The following is a 17,609-nucleotide window of genomic DNA, read 5'->3' on the forward strand; positions in this document are numbered from 1 at the left end:
GAGTTCCCGAATCCACCAACGTTGGACGCATAGACCTCTTTGTGGAGTCACTCCTCAACAACCACTTTGGAAAAGACTCGTTCACCCCAGGGTTCGTTGTAGAGCGTGTGCACCACTCCCTAGGTCCGCGACCTAATCCTGGCTGCCAGTCGAGACCCATAATTGCTAGACGCATGAACTACAGAGACAGAGATACAGCACTCCGTCTGGCTCGTGAGCGACGTGAGACGGTCTGGCAGGGCTCAACAATCACACTATACCCCGATTTCACTACCATGGTGGAAGAAGCTCAGCGAAAGTACAACGGGGTGAAGGCTACCCTTCGAAACCTAGGCCTTCGATATGGTCTTTTATATCTGGCCCGCCTACGGGTGGATGTCAATGGCCGCTCTCGCATCTTTGAGTCACTTACTGCAGTCCAGGAATTTTGTAAGACCTACAAAGAAAACAGCAAACCGAGGGGACCCTGCCCTGGCTCTATCCCCCTCATAACGGTTCAGTCGCCAGCATTAACCTCTTCTCCATGTAATAACGTGCTCTCTTTGCTGGGAACTGCAGTCTATTTAAAACAGACTTATTTTAATATGTATTGACAGATTATATATCCTGGACAGGAAATTTAAAATACTGGAGGCTGATGGGCCGTTGCCACCTCCCTGAGAGTTACTCATGTTGTTTTGTTTCTTGATGGTAATGCATCATATTGTATGTTGGCATTTACAACTAGGATGTTTACTGGATACATTGAGTTATAGTTCGATGGGGTGTGTTCCTGACGCCTACTGGTGTGAGGTTGGGTGGAGGGAGGGGGTTGGGAATTATTCACGGATCTGTTTCTGCGAGGTTACATTTCCAAAAAAGTCTGTTGCTACATTTGTGCTATACTTCTCCATAACTGTCATACCGCTCCTCCACCTCTACCAAAGTAAGGACAATGCCTCCTGACTCGGCCGACCACACCTGTCTCTCCCTAATTACCTGGAATGTAAGGGGCCTCCACAATATTAAAAAGGGAAAACATGTACTTCAATGCCTACATAGGCACCACATAGACGTGGTGTTTCTGCAGGAAACTTACCTCTCTAAACCCTCGTATAGTCATTTTTTAGCTAGTTGGGGCCCTCATCGTTTCTTCGCCAGGTACAGCTCATATGCTCGCGGTACAGCAATATTAATACACAAGCGGCTCCCTTTCCACTTTCCTAGTTCTCACTGCGATGCAGAAGGCCGTCACATCATAGTGACTGGGAAATTACTTGGCCACACCGTCACGTTGGTATGTTTATATGCCCCAACACTGATAGTCCAGAATATTTCCATGATCTTCAAACTCTGGTTCTCTGCTCGGGTGCAAATCTCATATTGATGGGCAGAGACTTTAATATTTTATTACACCCCACCTTAGAAAGCTCCTCCACTGCCCCAGACACCAAACATTGAGCACAACGTGCACTAACAGAACTGCGCGACTCATTACATTTGTTTGACATCTGGAGCCTGTCGCAACCCTATGGTTAGCTCTTACACGCATTACTCGGCACAACACAACACCTGGACTAAGTTAGACTATTGGTTATACTCCCCAGGCATAGCTACATGGTACACCTCTACCACAACGCTCCCCAGACATATTCTGACCATTCCCCTGTGATACTACAACTCCACATCACCAGGCCTGAGGGTCACGAGAAGCAGCGGCGGTTTCCGGGTAGGGCCTTGACTGGTGACCTATTTTTCAATGAGATCAGAGAGGCTATAATTGAATATTTTGAAATAAACACTGGATCGGTAGACTCCTGGGCAGTTCTTTGGGAGGCATTTAAAGCTTTCATCAGGGGAATTACCATCTCAAAACATGCAGGCGCGTTGAAAGATCTAAGTGGGATGCTAAGTCGCTTAGAACAACATCTAGATGCTATAGATCATGCACAATGACACTCCCCTCTACCTGATGGTACCAGACGTCGCCTGGCACTACTCACAGAATTTCTCGAGACGACAGACAGGGAAATACACTTTTTGAGTAAACACGCCATCGCCCGCCGATACGGCGAGGGGGAACGACCAGGGCACACTGGCACGACTATTGAGACCCCCTATGGAAAATCCTACATCATGGAACTCAAATCCCAGACAAGACAACTCTTCACTGACACGGCTGGTATCAGAGAAGAATTCCTTACATAATATAGCGCATTATATACTTCCAAAACTACACACACCTCGGCCTAACGGGAAGACTATTTTTCAGAAATAGCCTTTGTGTACCTAGAAAAATACATGCAGGACTTTTTGGCAGAGCTCTTTTCCACTGATGAGATCATCAGCGCGATCGAAGCTCTCAAAGGCTCTACTGCACCAGGCCTTGATGGCTTCACAGGTGACTTTTACAAAGCTTACAAAGACCTACAAAGATCTACTGGCTCTCAAACTGCTGGAGGTCTACAATGAACATGAACTCAACAGGTAAGATGAGGGTCCTAGGGGATGTTTAACGACTAAACATTGCTACCACCCCTAACTTAACAATTACACCAACAAAAAGTAGCAATGGGTCAGAAAAAAGGCAAGCAACTAACTATGTATCTGTGCAAGAGAAGTGATCTCAACTAATGATATGAACTAGTGAAATCACGCCTAGGGTATTCCTTCTATGTGAAAAAATTCCCATCAGTCATCAACCGAAACCGCCCTTCATCATCTGGGACCCTTCACACCATGAAGGTAAGATTGAATACCCACAGCAGATTGGCAGATGTATAAGCCTAATCTGGCCTGTCAGGCCCAGTGATTGCTATGGTGTATGAGGGTATAAGGTGACAACTGTAAAGCAGTGCAAAGAACGTGGAGAAAACAATTAGTGAAAAAGTGTGTATTCAACAGATAAAATTGGATATTGAAGGGGTAAAAGGCTTTTAATGTGCACCTCTTCACTCCCAAACCAATAAAAGAGTGCAAAAATAGTAGTGTAAACAAATGACTACTATTAAGTGTGTTAGGTCTACAATGAAGCCTTGGAGCGGAATGAGCTCCCTCCCACGTTACGTGAGGCTGTGATTGTTCTACTCCCGAAACCTGGGAAGGATCCCCTGCTATGCGGCTCCTACAGGTCGCTATGGTTCTTAAACTTAGAGTTCGAGGCATGTGGGCTGCTGAATTAATATCTATAGCATAGATCGCCGCCTAGTGTTGGGTCCGGATGATTGCACATTGTTGTCCTGGAAGAGTCTTCGAAGTATCACGAGATAGGTGGCTCCTCCCCTGGACTACAGTGCGCATGGGCATCGACTCCATCCCCAGATTGTTTTTTTCCGCCATTGGGTTCGGATGTGATTTCGATACTCCTGTTCGGAATCGTTATAGAACTTTTTCAAGGCCAAAAGGCCTTCTTCGAACCGTCGGTATTGTTTGCGTTCGGTGCCCGACTATATTCCAACTCGTCGAGTCGGATATCCGGGTTGTCGTTTGACTCTTCGGTGATCGAGGCCCAGTCGACGCAGCAAGACTTCGACGGCATGGAACTGTCCAGTGTGTGGTTCCGAGTACCCACACATTGACGTCCATCCAGTGTGCAATAAGTGCCTGTCGCCGGACCACGACGAGGCCAAGTGTATGGCCTGTTCCAGGTTTCGATCGAAGAAAACGATTAAGATGCGGCGCGTGGCGCGCCTCGAGGCCCAGCGATCGGCTCCGGCACCGGTGGACATCTTCGACGACGCGGAGGCAGACGAGCAAGAGCTTCAACTGCAGATTTCACCTCAATCGGGGGTAGTAGAGTCCGACTACGAAGCGGACGTCGAAGGCCAAGACCTAGAGGAAGTCGTCGATGAGGTAGGGGACGACGACGAAGCATATGGGGCCATGGAAGATAGCTCGGAGGAAGAGCTATGCCCCGTTCGTACACTTACAAAGGCTCAGGTCGAGGGATCGCCACACGGCCTTACCCAAGACCTTACACCAAGATCCACGGCCCCGCCTTCCGGCCCGGCTACGGACACCTCAGCGGAGCCGCCATTGTCAAAATTGAAACTGAAACCATCGGTGTCGACGAAAACAAAGATGGCCGAGGCGCCATCGAAACCGAAGACGTCTGCTCCAACATCGACGCCAGCGTCTTCGGAGGCCTCGAAGCCAAAGAAAGCTGTCGACCACGCAAAGGTGCCGAAAGTGGTCAAGGAGCAAAGCTCGAAGAAGGCCGTCGAGCCGGTGTCAAGCAAGGCGGTCGAGCCGACATCCAAGAAGGCTGTCGAGCCTACATCAGACAAGTCTGTCGAGCCGAAAAGCAAGAGGCCTGTCGAGTCGAAGTCGGCCAAGGGCGCCGAGGCAAAGTCTGGGGTCCCGATGCAAAAAGTCAAAGCTGCCGATCCGAAACAGTCGGCATCGACGTCTGCGGCCGTGGACAAAGATCGAAGCGCACCGGTCAAGGATGCTCCTGCGCCTCGAACAGACAAACAGAAGTCATCGACGCTCGGGTCTTCCCCTGGGGGCGGACCGAGGTCATCGGTCGGCTCGACGAAACCATCCGCTTCCTTTACGAAGCAGGTCTCGGACTCCCTCAGGCGAATTAAGGACAAGGCTTCAGCATCGGAACCGAACACACCTTCCGCACCGAAGTCAGCCGTCCCCTTGAAAAAGACGTCGATGCCGATCCTCTACACGTTGCCGCCAAAGGTGGCGCCGAAGGCCTTTGCACCACGGTCGGTGCCCAAGGACTCTGCGGTGTCGAAGCCAACTCACCCGGCTGGGAGTTTAGGCCATCGAGAACCTTTATTGGAAGAGCGGTCGGAGCATTTCATCGATGCCGACACCGGGAAGCTTACGCTTTACGTCCGACGTCCGTCGTCTCCCACAGATTAGCAGCATGTCCGAGAACCCCTACAGAAGGTAGGAAGAAAGTGGCTTTCATTGCGCAGCAGGAGCAGTGGCGCTAGCGCCAAGAGGCCTCAGGGGTACACTGTGCCCTGATACCTACTGTGGGCTCATTTCGATCCTTGTGGGCTACGCTACGCAGACCCCACACTCGTTCAGCATCCACAGCGTATACGGCGTAACTTAAAACTTGAGGAAATATGTCCAGCCTGCATGTTGAGTCCCGGCTAAAACGTAAAAAAATAGACTACGTAGTGAAACAAGCAAAAAAAATAAAAATCAGAAAAGTTTGTTCTCTGTGTACCAAGTACAAGCATAAATGAAACACGGATTTAATGTGGGATGATTCACGGTGCTTTGAGATGTAAAACATTCCCTCATGTACTGTAAAGCAAACAATCTGTGGGAGGCTGAATTATATACACACTGCCAATAGAAAGCTGTGAGGGGAAATGTCTTGCCCGTACGAAGCCAGAGCCCACGCTCCATCCATTGGAAAGAGATGGTAACAGACATGCCAGTCCTAAAAACAGACCTACTTCTTCATTTATAATGGCCTCCGACCATGTAGACACCTTTGTAGTTAAAAGAACAGTTCTCCTTGTGTCTGGAGACAGAGCTTCGAGACTGGTGTATGTGACTGCAGCCCTCTCCAGCCCCACCGAGATGGAAAAAGCCGCTTCGCAGCACTTTCTCTAAAGTGCCTTGACGGCAAAAAAAAGCACATATCAAGCTTCACTAGAACTCCATCATGCCTTGTCAAACAGCTTCACACACCTGCAGTTAATATTTAACAAGTTACTTCTCTCTAGCCCTACTTTCCTCTTACATGAGCGCTGTCTGGAATTCCCACAACTTCTAATGCATGGAACCCTCTCCAGTTGCTGCAGTTAAAGGCCAAGGGAAAGATATTCACGTACAAGAACTTCCGCCAAGGGTTGGCAAGCAGCAGCTCAGAAACTGATTGCGGTACATTGACCCTTGTCCCTTTGCAGCACATTTGAGTTTCATTTAGCAAGAATGCTTGAACACCGATAAAGATTGTGTCATCCGCTGAAAAACCACAACCGGCTGCGAAAAGTGCGCGGGCATAAGAGACGCCGTGCGTGTGCTCAATCTCCAGTCCGGGTGGGCGAGCCGGAAAGGAGCCAGGGAGGGGACCAAAAAGCCTCTCTTCAAATGAAATGCAAGCGTTTTACATAAAGAGTGATGTGCACAAATGAAAAGCGAAGGCTGAGCTTCCACCCCACTTCCAAAAGAAAACCAACGACAATAGATCTCGCAAGCGGGCAGCGCATGCGCTGCGACGCTAGTGAATCCTAAAAACGATTTCCATCTTGCCTTTTGTAAGTTGTTAAACACCTATTCGTTCTTTTACTACTGGCCATCTTCTCTCAACTGCTCATTGCACTGATATACTTTTCCTTCAGTAATTGTGGTGTTAAGAAGTCCAATATAATCTAACACAACAAAAGGTATTTAGTAAGCACGTTGATGCAAATTGAACATTTGTCACCACTCAGACATGGTTTGAACCTCTGACTGATGCAATCACAACAACAAGAAGGCAATGTGCTTTTAAATTCTAAAATTAGTTTGAAAATAAAGATATTTAAAAGGCACAAAAAAATAAATAATAATTTCAAGTATAGAATAATGTACATCACAGTTAAACTACCAATTCGAATTTTTGATCTACTAAATGAACAAATTATTCAAACGTGTTTCTGTCTTGTAATGAAATTCCATTAAATGTCTAACATAGTAATAATGAGTAAGTCACCAGTCCCCCCTCCCCAACTGTGAAATGCAATATATGATCACTTGATGCATTTTGAGTTTATTCTTTTCATCTGGAGCTGTACTCTTATTTCTTTGAACAAAGGTACAACCTTCACAGTAACTCACTTTCTGTTGTTCCTTTACTGGAAATGGGTGAGTAGTTATTGTGAAGTAAAACTTTCTTTAAAAAATGACTGTAAGCAGGATCTTGGTCAATGTAACCAATACGGATGCCCTACTTGTACACCCGAGAATGACACAGATTTGATTCTTAAAGACAGTTAATGTATGTTGTCGCTACCACGCAACGTTGTTCATGCAGGTATTCTGTCTATAATTATCAGTGTGTGTAAATATACTTTAAATCAAATCATAAAAGATTGATAAAATAATTAAGAATAGTAACATTTGGTCATTTTAACATTGCAGAGAAGAGTTTGTAATGCAATCAGGCAGCAATTTTAGAACAAATTAATCCATATTGAATGACCATTTGCAATTTGGCATTGCACGGATCAGAGTGTGACCCACTCTATATCAGCATCCTCCCTTCAGCTCATGCGATCTGTGTACATTAATCGAGAGGGAGATTTAATTCCTTAAAGACATTAGTGTAATTGCATGTGTCAAAATCATGAAAGGCTATCTACCACCCTGCTGCTTAGTGAACCTTTGATGTTACTACAGCTCAAATCTGCCAAACATAGAAATATATCTTCCTCATTGTTCTCTGGAAAAGAGCCCTTTTCAGTGGTAAATTTTTAGCCTGCACTGTCATATGCCTTATCTTAGTAGGATTTTTTCTCTTAGCAAATGTAACAGATTATAAAAATAAGGCAGCTACGACGCGAAGGGTTTTTAATGTGTCTATTATTTTCATCACTTTATTTATGAATAACAATATAGATAATGGTGTCATCTTTGTTTCTGCTGTGTTCGAAAAACAAAACGAATGAGCCGGAAAATTAACTGTTTCCTCAGTTTTATTTATTATTTGACAATTGTAACTTCTAGTAGTTGGCTGTATAGGTTACAAACTCTAAGCATATAAATTGTGTTTTCAAGGTCCAAATTTGTTCAAAAGACCTGTCTTAGAGGTATTGCAGTTCTCATGATCCTGACCCATGATGGGATAATTGTACTAGTGACATTAAATCATAATAACACCGACATTATTGATGATATCACTGTGAATTTTGTATCATCTGGTGCCAGTCCTGTATATTGATACTGTATTGATGCCTGTCATTTATTGTACAGAAAGATTCATCTACAATTATGTTAATCTCATTCAAAATGTTGGTTTCAGGAACAAAGGTGATGCACCTCATAATCTGATATCCTGCAAATTTGCAAATGTGAAAAAAGAAAATCAGTTCCGATTTCAACTCCCAAAACAAGATGAGAAACCCTCAGCTCATTCCGCCCTACAGAGTAGTGCGATTTCCTTCAAAGATGATGCTGGACAATTTGACGTCTTTGATGATAACGCCCTGCAACGAGAAATGCCAACAAGTGTCCCACTTCTTGGAAGGGCCAACACGTTTGGCCTAATGTCTTCATATATAACTAGGTGTTCTACCATTTCACCTTTACATCTAGGGCTTTCTTACCCACTTGCACCCTTACTAGTTACACCCCCATTGTCTCCGCAAAGAGAGGATTCTACAGCACTACAATCCACAAAATTGCATGAAAAATATTCCAAAGCAGAAGTCAGAAGTGTATATATGGGAGATTGTTGTGAAAGAGGAATTAACATGGAAAAAAGAGGAATTAACATGGAAGTGCAACAGAGTCCAGATGTTGGCGGACCAGTAATTATTGTTCCTGGTGGAAAAATGTCAGTTGTGATCACATGTGAAGCAAGGTAAGCATCACTTTGCTGAATGTTGATGAAAATGCAACCAAAATGTGTTTAAGACTAAGTGGCAAGAAGGCTCGGGAGCATACGCACTTGTGCAACTATAGTGCTGTTTATTGTTTTTGGATTCAGTCCCTTATATTTCATCACCAAAAGGTTGATGCTGTCTGCAATGGAAGGGGTGCTTTCATGACACTTGATTCTTTGATCTGATATCCTTGTCACATAGGCAATTTAGTGGTTGCATTTCGTGACTCTTATTAAACTTGTATAGCCATGGATTTAGTGTGTGCTGTCGAGTCCATTCAAGAACAGTGTTTGGGAAAAGCGATACATCCTATATTATTCTCAAGGGCATAACATAATCCCTTCAGTGAAGTGGGGCCACCAGCCATTTTGCCACCCCCCTCCCTCCCCATACGGTTCAAAGGAACTCCTTTCCAATAATGACCAATGAAGATCTGTGAGATTTGGGAGTGATTTAGACCCCTTGTCGCATTTTGCAGGCAGGAGCGTTACAGCACTGATTCTTCTTATTTACTAACTCAAACAGGTTTGGAAGGTCTAAAGAGTAGAAGTATAGGGCCATATGTATCAAGCTAATTAGCAATTGCAAAGGCCGAAATTCGCAGAATTTCGGCCTTTGCTAATGCTAATTTGCTAAATGGTATGTATGTAACATTTCTGCTGCAAAATAAGGAATCACAAAATTTGCTATTCCTATTTTTGCAATTGCACTTAAGGAATCGCAGATTTTGCGATTCCTTAAATGCAATGTATCAAAGAAAGAATTATGCAAAAATGCCCATAAGGATTCGCAAATTACCACCAACTTCTAGTTGGTGGTAAGTTGCGAATTCTTATAAAAAGCAATTCTCAAAAAAACCAAAGGTGCCATATGACGCTCATACATGCCCTTAGGGCATGTATGTGCGCCATATGCCCCCACATGTCATTTTCAGGGGTGCTGCAGGGTGTTCTTGAGACACCCCTGCACCCTTGAAAATATTCCTAATTTGCGATTAGCAAATTGCTATTCGCAAATTTCCTATGGGCCTCCTGGCCCATAGAAATGAATGGGTAATTTGCGATTAGCAATTTGCTAATCGCAAATTAGGAATGGTAAGGAATCGCTAAAAAGAAGCGATTTTGTACATACATACTGTTTTGCGATTTCTAAATAGCGATTCCTTAAAAATCGCTATTTGGAATTCGCAAAACGGAACTATGATACATATGGCCCATAATGACTAAAAACGCAAGCTTTCCAGGTATTAAAAAGGGAAGATATCTTCTGTTAAGTCTGTATCCTCAAAGGATGTCAAATGTAGGGTGATTGAAACCTTTTTTGTTGGTGAGTGAAAGACGCTAAGCAGTAAGAAGAATAGATAACATTCAGGATATCACATAACATCTGTGTTTTGGATGATTTGAATCTTCCAGTCCTCTAACATGGTTGGTCTAGAGCAGCTTGGAGGTAAAGTATAGTAGCCAGAGACTCTAGAGGTCCACCTCTTCCATAACTAATAAAAGGTCCTAGGGAGAAGGAGCACATTGAGTCCCTTAGATCAGTGCATTTTGGATACCTCATTGAGCTCTGAGTTCTTGTGAAGAACAGGTCATTCATAGGTAATAAAACAAGGGGTGTCCCACTTTTACAGGCCAAAGGGCCTATTGTGCAGTGGAAGTATTGTTTGTACCTCTGAGTATTATACAGTGTAGTGAGACCAGAGTCTATCTGTCTCATGAGGTTTGCAACAACTGGCAACAACTATCTGGTGTCAAGCTGATCCACCACACTTAACTACATTCAGCAGATATGTTCAAAATTATGCAGATGTCATTTGTGGACACAGAGTGACAGTAATATAAACTAATACGGATAATTTCTGGTAAAAACTTATAATTTTATTCTTATTTCGTATGATCTGAATCATTTCATAATATTAAAAACAACAATAAAAACAAACATGAAGGTAATCGTTCAATATAATCTTGTACAGTGTATCCTAATTAAAATAGAGTACATAACATAAAAAATCACAAATTCATTCTCCTAAATAACATAAGGTACATATCATCACAGAATCACAGGTAAGTCTTAAAATAAGATACATAGTATCAAGAATCACAGGTTAAGTCGACGCGGCGTTTCGGTTTTTCTCAATAAGACACCTTCTTCAGGACCGATTCTTTTTAACAAATCTTTGTTTGAGTCCACTTGAGTTTTAGTGGTATATCGTGCCCCTGTCTTATACGATCTGTTGGCCTTTGCTGGACTTTAGTCTAGAGATATCTCTTATAAAGTCGAATGTCTGGCCTTTCACACTGTGCGAGGGAGCCACCGTAGTCTATGGGCTGTAGAGCTTCCTTTCTATTTTAGTTAGGGCAAGCCGCTGCAGCCGATGATATTTAGGTCGAGAATGGCGCACATGAATTTGTGGGGGATGTCCTCTCGTTCTATTTGTTTTTGTCCACTGCGCTCTCTATAGATTTATTCGGCCTCCCTGCTCCTACTCGTCACAGCGTCGCCGTTTCCGTCTCTGATTGAATGCAACTCATTTTCTTGTCGAAAGCTCACCATGATCCCTTGAGGATGGCGTTTCCGCCGTCAAGATTATGTTGGTTTTTGACAGCCATTCCATGTCGATCTTTCCAACATGGAAAGGCTGTCTGAAAGCGACATTGGGGGCCCCTAGCAGAGCCCCCTTCCCGTTGCAGCCTCTGCTTTTGGGCCTGGAGGACACCTATGTTGTCCCCTACACATCCCTGCACTGTGTGGGTGCCTACCCCATGGTGCAGGGATGTTCACAAACTTCCACTGCTCAATGGGACGCCCGCTGCACAAGCTCCCATAGATAAATGGAAGTTTTCGACCGCACTATGTACGGTCGCATCCTAATTAGGTATTCAGAACCGCCGAACACCGTAAGAAATAATCGCGTCATCCTCAACCCTGGAGTTAAGGTGCTCCAAAGGGCATCTATTAAAAAGTTTACCCACAGCGTCTACTAGTTCGATTTGTTGATAGGTAATGGGTAAATTGCTATCACCCTTCTTTAATAGAGGAACAATAACACTTCCGGTCCAGGAGAAGGGCACAGATAAGTGGATATTACAATATTCGAAGACCGGAAGAAGAATCCTTGCCAAAAGTCTTATTTCCATTTTTATGACCAAGATTGGGACTTCCTGCACCTGAAGACAGTATTTCCCTTATCAAAGTCTCACTCTCACTAACAGAGGGTGGACCATAACTACAAGGCAAATTAAAAGGGGATTGAGGCAAGACCGATTCCACCTATCTTTAGTAGAGTCTTATGTATCTAGATGCGCAAGGTGCTAGGGACCGGAGACTCAAAACCCCTATGTCTCTCGAAATACAAATATTCTCCTAATTTCAAAACAACACAGTGCTCCAGCACACTTAATTCAGATTAACAAATTGATTAACAAAGGTTTTATAGAAGTGATCCTTAGTATAGTTGAAACGTTCATTCACAAATCAAATGTCAGACAAGGTAAAAACCGTAGCTAACGCGTTTTGTTCTCGCAGATGTCTTCAGGACAATATACATACATACAAAATTACTTTCCATGAATTTATTATATATACATTTTATAGAAAAAATAAATAATCCATTTAATTTTTTTAAAAAAACTGTTCTTTTGGAAATTCATATTGCATGGAATTTTCTTATTGACGCAAGTATCCATAGAACAGAATATATCCGGCATACTCCAAAATCCTGTTCTATTTAGAAGTTCATATTACATTGCATTTATTTGTTAACACCGGTGTGCATGGAACAAATTACTACAAGAATTAATATATCCAGATTGAACTCTGAAAATGTCTGCTAACATTGCCACTTTTCATGTTATCTGAAATGACTTTATCCACAGTGTATTGCATAACCACTAACTTTTTCACTGCTTTTTAGGTGTCCTGGCGTTGAACCGCGCGAAAGCGCGGTCTCGCCAGAGACCTATAGTGAGCGACTCTGCTTCCCCAGGAGAGGGGACAGGAGCTGGCCGCGCGCAGGGAATTGAGCGGGCCACGCGCACGTGAACGCGCGCTCTATTGAGCAGGCTCACGTCGTCTCGCTCTCACCGCGCTTTCAGTTTCGCGCGCTGAGCAGGAGGTCCCGCTCGTGACGTGTCCGGTGGACGTTTGTGCCTCGTTGCTCTTCACTATTTGGGGCGGGCATGTGTTTTTTCCTGTTAATAAATTTCTCCTGCTTGTTTCCCCGAGCGGCCCCTGTCAATCACGGATTGCCCGCAGGTGTCTGGCGCATCCAGGCCAGGCCCGGGCAACGTGCAGCGCCAAAGCGAGGCCAGGCGGGGTGCCGGGCTCGGGTGGGCTTAAGTGCGGGGAGCCGGGCTCGGGGGAGGCCTTACTAGGGTTCAGAACAGGCCCACCTGCGAGGAGTCGGGCCTAGATGCTTCCAGTCCCGTCCATCCGGTGCACCCTGCGAGGAGGGGGCACGAGGCGCCGCGATGTCCGCCTCTGAGCTCTACACGAAGGTAAGGCCGCACCGTTAACATGCACAGGGGGCCCGGCTTGGGGGTGAGGCTGGGAGAGATGGGGTGTTGTTGAAAGGGGTTAACTGTCTCGAAAGAGCACGTAGACCTTCATATCTGCCAAGGTTTCAGATTGCTATGTGTGACGTTTTCATAATTTTTGTGTAATTATGAGTGACATTTCAGCGGCTATGAGTGATACTTTTTCGGAAGCAAAATCAAGCAATAAAGTCTGGGAAGTCATACATATCTGCAACCTGAAGCCCTACTGCCCTCCTAAACTGATCGTACTGTTAATAAGAAACGAGGACTCCGATGTGCACCCCTCTCATTGAAAGTCCACGCTGCAAACAAAAGAACATTTCTGCAAATGTCAGCAAAGTCAGTTATTGTAGTAGGGGCAGTTAGAAAACCTGCGCAGTGTGCCTGCCACTTGCTCACCTCGAGTAGAGAAAATATCATAATGACTGCAATACTAGGGGGTACTGAATGTAGCCGAGGTTCAGACTCCATTTGCCATATTTTTGTGTACCGCTTTATTTTCTTCTGCTGTGACAACAAACTGAAACAAAAGCTTTACCTGATGTCTTTCTTGACTGTTCGGCCGCTTCCCGGGTGACCTCTGAGAGGACGAGGCAGGCCGCGGTGGTGCAAGAGGCGGCATGCTCGTCACCTCAGCTACCCGGACCTCATGTAATAACCATCTGCTCCTGCAGTGCCTCTGACATGACTGTAGGGCCCGCATCACCGTCCAGTGACCGCTGGATCCAGGAGGCGCCAACGTTACCCCTTAAAGCACAACTCCTGGCAGCCTACTGTACACCTACCTGTTCACGAGCCACCATATTGCAGTGCTGATGTGTTTTAAAATGAAGTTAAAGTGCAATCTGGATTTGTAATGAAAGCATCTGATAACTCACTGTGGGGGAATTAGTTGGAATTACTACGGTCAATGTTTCTGATTTTACTGCATAGGCTGCATACAGTACATGTATTTTCCCCCATCATTTTGCATGCAGTAACATTTAAATTGCTTAATATTCGAAGGGAAAATGATGGCTTATTCTCACAGCAAACTGGATATTGTTGGATGTTTGTGTCCCTGGTGCCGTTTTAAGAAGTGTAAATGTGTCAGATGCCAGGATCCTACCAACTCTGTTTTGAATCCAATGAGTGCACTTTAGCTGTGGCCCTTTGTTTAAGCCTTTTCCCCCATATGTTGCTAACACATAGTGGAAAAATCAGGCGGGCGTCTTCATGGGTCTTTTTAAAATAGTTTGCTTGGCAAAGTTCAAGGAAGAGGTTGTTTAAATGAATTTTGCCTTTTTTTCCTTCAAATTTCCCTACTCATGTCATGCCAATCAGGACAGTTTGCCCATTACCAGACTTCCTCATGTCATGCCAACCAAGACAGTTTGCCCATTACCAGACTTATTGTGATATGCAGAGACAGTAGGGTAGGAAGGTGCAGGCTGCCCCTGGGGTCATCACTGTGTGTGATCAATAACCGCTGTGAGGCCGTGCATGAGGTGCATCATCAGAGCTGTGTGAATAATAACAGCTGTGAGCCCCGTGCTAAGGTGCATCATCAGAGCTGTGTGAATAATAGCTGTAAGCCCGTGCCTGAGGTGCATCATCAGAGCTGTGTGAATAATAACAGCTGTGAGCCCGTGCCTAAGGTGCATCATCAGAGCTGTGTGAATGAAACTGCGTCAGCCCCGTGCGTGAGGTGCATCATCAGAGCTGTGTGAATAATAACAGCTGTGAGAGCAAGGAAAAGTCCTCCAGCCTCCCAGTCCAGCAGGCATCCAGGCAGCCAGGGGATGGGCAGGGCCCAGTTATGTTTTTACTGTAGATATGCCTCTCTGTGTACTTCTCTATACAATTCCTGTACCCACCCATTCCATTCTCTCATTTATCAGTCTAGTGGCTGTCCTTTGTCCATGTTTTGGTACATTGATATGTCAATCCAGTTATCTCTCCCTTCTGTCTATAAGTTTAATGTTAATTATTTGTCTTTGTCAGTCCGTTGTCCTTCCATACATCTATTCATCCGCCCATCTATGCGTGTCTGTCGGTTCTTCTTTCAGTCTGTTGCAGAAATCGCAGTATGCACACTTTACTTTTAAACATATTCATCTAAAGTGCAGCATGCCACCATTGCTACAAAAATAAATACACTTTTTTATGGCCTACAATTTATTGACTTTTATTGCAATTAGTGTTGCAATATTTCGGCAATGCCAAAAGCTCAAACTTAATTACTGGGAGACCTATTGCATTGCAAATGCTTGTTAGTAATCTTCCGTGTCCCTGGTGGGGAGGAACACCAATGCCATTATTACAGACAATGTGATTTATCCTAGCGTATATGAGGAAATAACAATTCTTACCAAAAACAAAACACTGTTTGTTCGAGGCATATGAGCTGCAGATTGCACACTGTGCATAGATCGCCACCTAGTGTTGGGCCCGGATGTTTGCAGTTTGTTGTTGTCCTGAAAAGTTCTTTGGAAGTCACGAGATAGGTGACTCCTCCTGAGGACCACATTGCGCATGGGCATCAGCTCCATCCCCAGATTGTTTTTTTCCGCCATTGGGCTTGGATGTGTTTCCTGCGCTCCAGTTTGGAACCGATTTTCCTTCGGTACGCAATCCTCACTCAGTTAGACGGTATTGTTTCAATCGTGCTACATCGACGCAATTCTCTACCCCTTCGAAGTCTTCTATTCCGGCCGTCGACAAAGGCCATCGGGCCTAGCTAGGCCTTGCTTTCTGGCTCATGGAAAGAACGCCATTCAAGAAGTGTCTTCAATGTGGGTCGAAGTTTCCCCACACCGACCTACATGAGGTGTGCAACCTTTGCCTTTCACTGGAGCACGAGGCCAAAGACTGTTCGGCGTGTGCATCATTCCGCTCCAATAAAACCATTCGGGACCGATGAGCTCGGAGAACTATGCCTTGCTCGTCAGCTTCGATCCTCGACGACATCTTCGAAAAGGGCATCGACATGCCAGAACACCAGCCCGCCGAAGAGCGCATCGGATCCTCAGATGCCGAAGACTCCCAAGTCGAGGACATCACTCCAGCTCAACGGATTGTAAGTAAGACCGTCGACCCCAACCCTTGCTAGACACCCTCAAAAAAGGATTCAGTCACATCCTCACCTTCGGGACTGGGTGCACACCGAGACACTGCTTCCCACGCCCCGCGTTCGGGCCTGGCAAAGAAGCCCACTAAGCCTTCAGGCGGCTCGGGCTCGAGCCAGCCTATTCCCCGTGCCAATCCTATACCGACACCGAAAAAGAAGCCATATTCCTCTACTACGCCAACCGTTGATCCGACACCTAAGCACACGGCGCCGAAGACTGGCAGCGGCTCATCGATGCCGAAACTGCACTCTGAGCAGAGTAAAAAACCGCCCAAAGCGCCAGATTCCATGCGTCGGTGCCGAAAAAACACCCGGTAAAAGACATTGCAAAAGGGCACACTCCTAAGTCAAAAGACTCGACACCAGCTACCGACTCGGTGCCGAAGAAACCTTCAGAGCCGAAAACTTCGACGCCGAAGGATTTGCCCCACTCAGAAGAACTTTTTACACCGGATCCTAATCAGAAAACTCTTGTAAAGGATCCTAAAACCGGACAATTGACTCAGCTCCAAGAAGAGACCACTTGAGGCGCCAGCACCTCCTCCCCCTCCAAAGAAGAAGGACATTGCAACCTCTCCATAAGGGTCCCTTCTCCAACTCCTCCCCATATTGTTCCTCCTCCTACACCTCCTCCACCACATCATTCACCTACACCATCTACTAATCCAGATGATGATGTAGACACAGATTCTGACGTCAAAGGTGGGGGTGCACACGACCCAGCAGGCACCAATAGTCCCCCTCAGTCACCTAATCCATGGGATGATTACAAAACCCCTGAAGTGCCTTACGTCCCACAAGATGATGTATACCCTATCCAGACCTTCCCCACCAGAGGACACTATAGGGTGTAACCTACTAGTCCAAAGAGCTGCACAATAGCATGGGGGGTACTTACACACCGATGCAGTGGAGGAAGATTTCCTATTAGACACTTTTGATAACATACAAAGGTCTACTGCTATTTTACCAATGCTTAAGGGTGTCATCAAGCACTCAACAGAGGTTTTTAAGGATCCTGTCAGGGCTAGGGTTCTCAATCCTCGCATTGAGAAAAAATATAAAGCTGCCCCTACAGATCCAGTTTATTTTAAAGGTCCATCACAATTAGATTCTCTAGTAGTGACTAATGCACGTAAACTTGCTAATTCCCAGACGTCAGGTGAGGCCTCGCAACCAAAGAATCTAAGCTCCTTGACGCCTCCGGCAAGCGAACAGCGGCACAAGCAGCTAACATCTGGTGCATTGCCAACACCCAAGCATTGCTGGCAAGATAAGACCGTGCACATTACGACGAACTAGAGTCCATATTGCAGCACCTACCAGACAAATACAAAAAACAGGGCTAATGAACTTATACAGGAAGGTAAAAATATCACTAATACTTCCATCCGTTGTGCCCTAGACGCTGCAGATACC

The 17,609-nt window shown here is 45.3% G+C and overlaps 1 protein-coding gene across 2 annotated transcripts in view; it reads left to right on the forward strand.

Annotated features, from left to right (window-relative positions):
* Positions 1 to 17,609, forward strand: part of MOV10L1 (Mov10 like RNA helicase 1) — a 1,293,514-nt gene that overhangs the window by 219,699 nt on the left and 1,056,206 nt on the right. For both annotated transcript variants that reach the window (XM_078678939.1, XM_078678944.1), the window contains one exon: positions 7,961 to 8,521. In XM_078678939.1, coding sequence (XP_078535065.1) covers positions 7,961 to 8,521 — 561 coding nt within the window. The remainder of the gene's footprint in view (positions 1 to 7,960; positions 8,522 to 17,609) is intronic.

The sequence above is a fragment of the Lissotriton helveticus genome, chromosome 1_1, assembly GCF_964261635.1.
Source record: "Lissotriton helveticus chromosome 1_1, aLisHel1.1, whole genome shotgun sequence".
NCBI classification, from domain to species: domain Eukaryota; kingdom Metazoa; phylum Chordata; class Amphibia; order Caudata; family Salamandridae; genus Lissotriton; species Lissotriton helveticus.